General features: G+C 39.8%; 1 protein-coding gene across 3 annotated transcripts; it reads right to left on the bottom strand.

The window, feature by feature from the left end:
• Positions 1–593: 593 nt before the first annotated feature.
• Positions 594–7,216, bottom strand: LOC149091741 (uncharacterized). 3 transcript variants are annotated; one of them, XM_089258184.1, is made up of 2 exons: positions 6,263–7,216; positions 594–1,640 (listed from the first exon to the last, which is right to left on the bottom strand). In XM_089258184.1, the coding sequence occupies exons 1-2, from the start codon at positions 6,363–6,365 to the stop codon at positions 853–855; spliced, it is 891 nt and encodes a 296-aa protein (XP_089114310.1). In that variant the 5' UTR covers positions 6,366–7,216; the 3' UTR covers positions 594–852. The 3 variants fall into 3 exon arrangements, with proteins under 3 accessions (XP_089114310.1, XP_089114309.1, XP_089114311.1); XM_089258183.1 differs by lacking the exon at positions 6,263–7,216 and adding an exon at positions 2,040–2,213; XM_089258185.1 differs by lacking the exon at positions 594–1,640 and adding an exon at positions 5,185–5,908 and having other exon boundaries at positions 6,263–7,215.
• Positions 7,217–8,968: the final 1,752 nt, after the last annotated feature.

The raw sequence follows: 8,968 nt of genomic DNA, 5'->3' as shown, positions 1-8,968 counted from the left end.
ACTTTTTAGCTTTTTTTTCATGTGGTCGAAAATTGTTATATATTTAAGTTTATTTCTTAATTTTTTTTTTTCTTTATATTTAATTTAGCATTTAAATTAGTTCAAGCCAAACACAATTCGCTTGGTCCTATTTGTGATGGACTTGATGCTTGGCGCACTGCAATAGAATAAGACAAATACTAACTGATATTTAATATAAAATATGCGCTACAATTTATACAACTAAGTCTCATTTTTTCATGGCTCTGAAAGTTTAGCGCCAGAAACAATAAATGCAACTCGAAACGCACAACTTTTTGTTACGCTAAAACCCAAATGAACCAAAAAGTTCTGCTGGACCATGCCTTAGCAACCTGCTGCCGGTGTGGTTACATTTCATACCACAGTAGCAAGAGGGACAAAACGAGAGTGGAAGAGGTAGAGCTAGAGAGTGAAGGAGAGAGCTGCAGAGGCACACGTTAGTTTGGGGAATTGCAAATAAATATTTCAACTGCAGTTGCAGATTATTTTAGTGCTGCGACTGCTTCGAAACTAGAAATGCCAACTCTCCAAATGTTGGCCCAACACAAATATATAAAACAAAACGAAAAATATATATATCCATGCATGTATATCAAATGAAATACGTGGAACGGAGCAAACAGAGCCAAACTGCTGAGACAAGGAGGAACAGCTCAGCTTAGATTTCTCCGGGGAACCATGATAAAGTGTGCACCATGGCAAACGGCATAATGAAGACAAATAGAGAGGAGAGTTCTGTTGGCTTGGCTCTTGCCATGGATAATTTCAATTTATTTTACTTCGATTCTCAACTGTGTGTGGTATACAAAATGCATGCGGCCCGCTGTGGGCTCACTTTCGATTCTGATAGTAGTTCCTGAGGTAGATGCCGGCGACGGCCTCCTGGAAGCGGCGGCGCTTCTTGTCCTGCACCAGGTATGAGAACAACTGCTTGGGGCTCAAGCCACGCGCTGCCTGGCGCTCCAACAGCGCGAGCTCATCCTCGTTAGGCTCCTCATCGTGTTGCTCCTCGCCAGCGCCATATTCAGCCAGTGGTGTTTGGGTAGCCGCTGCTCCATTCGATTCCTCCTGCGCACTTAATCCTTGTAGTATGTCAATGAGTGGAATCGATTCACGACGGAATGATAGGCTTCGCCTACTGTCATCTGGTGGATTACCGCCAGTATCACCATTATTATCACCAGTACCACCATTATTACCACCATTATTACCACCATTATTACCACCATTATTACCACCATTATTACCACCAGTACCACCATTATTACCACCAGTACCACCATTATTACCACCAGTACCACCAGTATTACCACCAGTACCACCAGTACCACCAGCTGCAGCACCGGTACCACGAGTAAACGCAAAGTTCTGTGCATTGTTCGCATCAACTACTATAATAGAGCCACGGTTTCCACCATACAAATTGGAAAGCCCAGGAATCTGATTGTTAGGAAAGCCAAAGTTGGGAGGAAAGCTATATGGTGGGAAATATGGGTAGCCTGCCCAGGGGGGACGCTGATTTCCGTTCGAGTTTGGATTCGGCACAACAATGATCGGTCGCTGCGGGCTATTTTGACTGCCGTTCCAAAAAAATAGGCGTGGCACACTCGCAGCCAGAGCTGTGGGGATAGAGATTGGAGAAACGTGATCGTGAACGGTTTGTAACTAAAGCGCGAATATAAATAGTAGAAACTGATGATATTTTTCAATGTAAAAACAGTGTTCGATGAATCATAAATCATAAATAATATATTCAAAAGGAAATTTTACAGTTTCGAAAAGAGCCTTATTCTTCTTTCCATCAGAACTCTTAGCTCTGATCCAATTTCCTAAATTCTTAAACGAATTCCTCTCGATCTTTACAGTTTTTTAGTCTTACGCTCTCAAGGACTCTGTTATTTTATTTCTATCACACGTGTTAACTTTTTATGACGCCATTGATTTAATTTAAATTCTTCAACAATTCTATGTTATAACTGCACTCAAATCCCAAGGATGTTAGCTCTTCCTTTGCTTACCTGCTCGAAAGCCATTAATATCGCCATTCCTTACTTGTGCAGTTGCGAAAGAGGCCGCACAAATAGTTAGGAGTAACACACTTGGAATAAAGTGCTTAACCATCTTGCTATCTTCAGTGAATGCTGATGACTGTGCTCTAAGCAACGATCAACAGCGACTTATATAGCAGCTGTAAGTAGCTTTCTAAGTTATATTTTTTGTATGCCCATTAAAAGTGGGAATTCAGGCCTTAATGGTTTTTTTAAGTGTAAGCAGTGAAAGGCGTATCAGAACCCACAATGTATATGTCTTCTTGATCAAGGCGACGAGCTGAACCGTTTTATCCAAGTCTGTCTGTTCGTTTTTCCGAATGTTTGAACGCGTCAAACTTAGAATATAAACAAGAAAGAAAGCTATAGTCGAGACTGCTCGACTACGAGATCCCCTGAACCCTACAAGCAACTGATATTTCAATAACAATTAGCAAACACACACGCACTCATGCAAACAAATAGACGCACACACACGCACTCATATATACAGGCGATTGCGCTTGGGTTGCGCTGCAGTGTTGGCAATAAATGAGAACTTATTTGTTAAATAATTTAATTTCTAGACGTACGATCGATAATGAAACTTTCAGAACGTAATCATAATGTTAAAATGTATGTGTATACCGAAGCTCAAGTCTCTAGTATTTGATATACGACTTTTACAAAGATGAGGGTGAGGGGGTGGATTTAGGGGTGGGGGGTAAATTTTAACAAAAACCGAAATTGTATAAAATACATCTTAATATACATTTTAAATTTGGAGACCCTAGCTTGAAAGATGTAGGAGATATAATTTTTTAAGTGATCTTCGATAAGGTTTTTTATCGATAAAAAAGTATCGGAATGAGTTATCGTTTTTTAGTGATAAACTCGATATCCGCGTGATATATACGGACATTTTAAAAAAAAGTTGAAGTCTCTAGCTCTTGTATCTTCTGAAATCGACGCGTTCATACATACGGACGGACGGACGGACGGACGGACGGACGGACGGACAGACAGACGGACAGGGCTAAATCGACTCAGCTTATCGTCCTGATCAAGAATATATATACTTTGTGGGGTCTGCCACGCCTCCTTCTGCCTGTTACATACTTTTAACAAAACCATTATACCCTGATTTCCCATTTTCAATGGGTTCAGGGTATAAAGAGCTAGAAACTTGAATTTTTTTTAGGTTCGTATATATCATTCTACTCCGATACTACTCCGATACCGATTTAAAGTCTTTTGGAAGAGCAGTTCTAAAAGTTAATCCACCACATCCTTAAAGCTAGTCGTAAAATTTGCATACGTTTGTTATAATTCATCACCCACTAATATATCCACTCCCTCACCACATACATTTCTTAAAGATATATTTCAAATACTGAAGACATGAGCTTTGGAAAGTGACAACATCTTAATAATTATTGTATACTAGTTGCCACAAAAATGCAGGGGATCTTAAAGTCGGACAGTCTCGAGTAGAGATTTCATATTATTATTTTTTTTTAAGGGTAAACACCCTATAATTTCACTTTGGCATCAAGTTTTAAGTTGATAGACGATCTATTTAGCCAAGAGCTTGTTAATATTATCGCCTCGTAAATCAATTTCAAACTAAAGTCTGTTTATTGCAATCGTCAAATGTTTCGGAACCGGACTGTATTCTCACAACTCATGTGTTTTATTCACTTGGCGCTGTTCTCTGACCGAGTTTATATTTATGTTTTGCATTTTGCCTTTTACTCGCTAATCATGATCGATTTAGCATTAAGTTGATACTCCAAAATAGAGCACATTTTCAGACACATAGTTTCGGCTTACGGGCAGATCAGATATTTGTAAGTCCTAAAATTCTTGGCCGCTCCGGTAATTTGCAGGGAGTCCATTGGCCCCGATGACGACGCACTCTGTACATTGAACTTCAGAAATTTTATTGTCAATGGCGGCTCAGATTGGCACACATGTGAGCCAATTAAAAGGCAAGAGTGTTTCATCGAATGCTTCATGAAAGCAGCCAATGAAATAAAAAAAATTATACGTTTCGAATCTGTGGTATAAATTTGATTTTATTTAATTTTACCCTGAGCCGGCTTTCAGTGGGAAGTTGGGGCATAATGGTTTTATCAAGAGTATGTAACATGCAGAAAGAGGCGTGGCAGACACCACAGAGTATATATATTCTTGATCAGGGCGGCGAGCTGAGTCGAATCGGCCCTGCCCTTCTGCCTGCCTTCCGTCCTTCGGTCAGTCTCAGATCTCAGAAGATATAAAAGCTAGAGACTTGAAATGATTTTTTTTAGGTCCGTGTAATTCGCATATTGAGATTTTTTTCAAATACCGATATACTTTCGATATTCTGTTATCCATTAAAGTCCTTATCGAAAATTAATTTTTAAATTATAACACATACATCTTAAGAGATAGAGTCTCAAAATATCAAATTTATAGAATTTCGATTTTTGTTATAATTTCCCAACACTCCAATAAACCTCTCACCCATAAATTTGTAAAAGACGTATTTCAAATACTAGAGGATTTTGCTTTAACAAAAAATAAAAGTCATCAAAGCTTCATGAAGATAGTCTCCATCCACAAAAAAATTTATTAAACAACTTATTTCCCAGATTATTCCCACAATACAGCGCAAGCGATTTTATGCATGCGTGCCTTGGTGTGCTGTGAGTATGTATTTCTTGACAAATCTGACAAATCGTAGCTCAACGTAGATGTAGATAGAGATGGGAAAGAGCTATGATAGTTAATGTCAGGGGCTTATAAAGAACTAGCTCATAAGTTGCTGACATCAAGCTAGCTCATAAAACTCAAACTTAATTAACTATCTGAGGATAATTATATAGTATATCTTCGATATTCAAACGGCTGTATTCTGGATTCAATTGACTACTAAATAAAACCTATTGAATCTCGAGTCAAACTAGAACCAATATAAGAAACAAAACAAAAATGGAAATATATATATTTATATATCAAATGGAATACGTGGAATGCAGCAAAGCCAAATTTCTGAGATAAGGAGGAACTGCTCAGCTTAGATTTCTCCGGGGAACCATGATAAAGTGTGCACCATGGCAAACGGCATAATGAAGACAAATAGAGAGGAGAGTTCTGTTGGCTTGGCTTTTGCCATGGATAATTTCAATTTATTTTACTTCGATTCTCAACTGTGTGTGGTATACAAAATGCATGCGGCCCGCTGTGGGCTCACTTTCGATTCTGATTGTAGTTCCTGAGGAAGATGCCGGCGACGGCCTCCTGGAAGCGGCGGCGCTTCTTGTCCTGCACCAGGTATGAGAACAACTGCTTGGGGCTCAAGCCACGCGCTGCCTGACGCTCCAACAGTGCGAACTCATCCTCGTTAGGCTCCTCATCGAGTTGCTCCTCACCAGCGCCATATTCAGCCAGTGGTGTTTGGGTAGCCGCTGCTCCATCCGATTCGTTCGCTTCCGAGTCATTCTCCTGCGCACTTAACCCTTGCAGTATGTCAATGAGTGGAATCGATTCACGACGGAATGATAGGCTTCGCCTACCTCCACCTGGTGGATTACCGCCAGTACCAGCAGCTGCACCACCGGCACCAAGAGGAAGAGAAAAGTTTTGTGCATTGTTTGGGTTGATAATTATAATAGAGCCACCGGTTCCACCAAACGAATCGGATTGAGGAAATTGGTTAGAAGGAAAAAGATATGGTGGAAAATATGGGTAGCCTGCCCAGGGGGGACGCTGATCTCTGTTCGAGTCTTGATTCGGTTGTACAATAATGATCGGCTGCTGAGGGTTATCGGGACGCCTATTCCAATGCAGAACGCGTGGCTGAATAGGAGCTAGAGCTGTGTGGATACAGATGGGAGAAACATGATAATCAACAGGAATACATAAATTAATTATAATTTCTAACTAAAACATTCGTCCAAACAATAGAATCTTTTTGTATTTTGTAATGCAAATTCAGTATTCGATGTTAGGCAAACTCTGAATCTGACACAATATTCTTTATTTTTTAAAGGAAATTTAGCAGTTTTAGCAGTTTTGGAAGGGGTCGCATTTTCCTTTCTATCAGAACTATGACTCCTTCTCAACTGACCCCTTTGAGTCTATTTTCAAATTCTGAAATTCTAATACAAACTCCACTCTTTAAAGATTTCTAGTCCTACGCTCTTATGAGAAAAGGAATACAAACTTACCCGCTCGAAAGCCATTAATCTCGCCATTCCTTACTTGTGCAGTTGCGAAAGAGGCCCCACAAATTGTTAGGAGTAACACACTTGGAATAAAGTGCTTAACCATCTTGCTATCTTCAGTGGATGCTGATGACTGTGCCCTAAGCAACGATCAACAGCGACTTATATAGCAGCTGCAAGTAGTTAGTAATAGAACACCTAGTGGCAATACTATCTAAGCTCCGTGTAGTTTTTGCTTTAAGTAAGTTTAAGGGTCAATTCGCGATAATTTCGCTTTGGCATCAAGTGCTAATTCGATAGACGATCTAATTATTTTTCGGCTCTCGGCAAACTTGTTAATATTATCGCCTCGTAAATCAATTTCAATGTAATGCCTGCTGTCGGCTGCCTTCTTGGCAGCCTGTTTATTGCAATCGTAAATCGTTGCGGAACTGGACTGTATTCTCACAATTCATGTGTTTTATTCATTTAGCGCAGTGCTCTGACCGAGTTTATGTTTATGTTTTGTGCATTTTGCCTCTTACCCGCTTCCATGATCGATTTAGCATTAAGTTGATAATCCAAAATAGACTACATTTTCGGACACATCGTCTCGCCGCGCAGCCCCATTTGTTTAGTTTACGCGCAGATCGGTTATTGTAGGCCGTTCCGATAATTTGCAGATCTGCCAGAGAGTCCATTGGCCCCGATGACGTCGCACTGTGAGCATTGAACTTGAGAAATTTGTCGAAGGTGCCTCAGATTGGCACACACACGTGAGCCAATTAAAAGGCAAGAATGTTTCATCAAAGTGGAGGCTGTTGCCAACCCATGAAAGATGCCAATGCGAGAGCAGCCAATGAAGTGATATTAAACATTTTGAAATGGTGGTAAAAGTCGAATTTAATATCATTTTGTTTGTTGAGATTTAGGTTAGAGTTAAGAAAATGGTAGAGAAATTTTTGATGGCATTCAATTTTTTTTTTGGCCATAGACATAAAAACTTTGGATCGTAGCTGTAGGTAGATTTATTGAAGAGCTGAAAGAGTTAATGAAAAAACTCTTCATAAGAATTTTACATCTAGTACATTCAAAAATATTAACAATGTTGGCTTTTCTAGTTTAAAGCACAGTGAATCTGAACTCAGTAGAGATTCCTATATATAGTTAATTTTGGACTAAAAGACTAACTGTCTTAGCTCTTCTTTATAGGGACACAGATTCTATATTCAATCGATTTCAAAATAGAACCTATTGAATATCCAATCTGTGTCTGCATATAGAACAGCCAAGATTGTAAATTTTAGAGGCTTGTGAATGAGTTCCTTGTATATTAAATCTGGAATTTCTGCTTCCCATCACAGCTCTGAGAACCCTTGCATGTCACCTTTTCTTAGATTCCTTTAAAAACAAACTATTCAAGATCCCAGTTCTCCAAGCTAGACAAACTCCAATCATGAGTTGATAACCACCCGCCGTGAGTTCCATATTCATATTTTATTGTGCACTATTCCTATAATAAATCCATTTCCTGTGGTACGGTTGAGCAAATACTAGTATGGCAATGTTAAAAAAAAGGTAGGAAAATGGTTGAACCTGCCCACGGTGAAGTAAATGGCAAATAGCAAATAATATCAAACAATATCCGTTGCTATATATGCATATATATTGTATGTATATATATATATGTGTATATTCCGAGCAATAAAAGTGAAAGCCGACATCATCCTGTACAATCAGAGACCTGGAGGCAACAATAAATCCTAGATACACAAAAACTACAGCCATGTGAGGTAAATATTATTTAAAAAACCAAAACACGTAGGCAACACAAAGTACAAATCGCACTCAATCAAAATCACTTCGAGACCGCAGTACAGACACACCACAAGCACACACACACACACGCACACACACATAGAGTGAAAGCTTAAAAGATGAAATCCTCACAAAGTTGAAGAAGCTTGTAGGAGCTACATACATACATATATATCCAACTCTATCTCTCTCTCTCTCTCTCTGTCGCTCTCTGTTTGTCCCACAATAGGCCAGACTGGTAGCTGTAGAAATATATATAAATACATATATGTATGAACAGCTAGCAACAATTGTAGCAAAGACAAATTCAACACAGAAAACTGTCTTGTACGAGGATTTAACAGATTTAAATTCTATTTGGCAAACGCTGCATGGATTGTGTGAGCACATCCTTTTCTTTTCTTTCACTTTCCCTCCCTCTCTCTCTCTCTCTTCCTCCCTCTTTCTGTGTGGGCTAATGCGCTTGCCACGCCATGTGGCAGAGTTGTAGCTTTGTTGAGCTGCAGTTGCTTTATAGCTGGCCAGCCACTTAGCCCACATTAAGAGGCGCCTCATTGTAGCTGGCCATGTGCAAATATTTATCGATTGGCATGACAATCCAATTCGTTATGCTTAAAACTACGGGCGCCATGTGTCCAACTGCCCCACGAGGTGCCAATCCACACACACACACACATACGTACACACACCAACATACAGCAGCTGCCCTTTTTGTGATATTAAATGAAAAATCAGCACATCCAGCACCTGCCCAATCTAGTGCCATGCTGTTTCGGGCATGGCCTATTTTGCATGTGTATGTGTGTGTGCGTGCGTGTGTGTGCCAGCATTTTTACGTAAATTGGCAGTTAAGACAGATTGGCCAACTGGACTGGACACAAGTGGGTGTTCACGAGAGCCTCAGCTCAATTG

This window comes from Drosophila navojoa, chromosome 3, assembly GCF_054131105.1.
Source record: "Drosophila navojoa isolate 15081-1374.11 chromosome 3, UAZ_NAV_1.0, whole genome shotgun sequence".
NCBI classification, from domain to species: Eukaryota; Metazoa; Arthropoda; class Insecta; order Diptera; family Drosophilidae; genus Drosophila; species Drosophila navojoa.
The sequence above is the reverse complement of the archived record's forward strand: the minus strand, read 5'-3'. Positions and strand labels throughout refer to the sequence as shown.

Bases quoted from the DNA above. Each gene is read 5' to 3' on its own strand.
- LOC149091741 (XM_089258184.1), bottom strand. From the start codon at position 6,365: ATGGTTAAGCACTTTATTCCAAGTGTGTTACTCCTAACAATTTGTGGG. The intron at 1,641-6,262 runs GTAAGTTTGTAT...CTATCCCCACAG, and splicing joins GATTAATGGCTTTCGAGCGG to CTCTGGCTGCGAGTGTGCCA.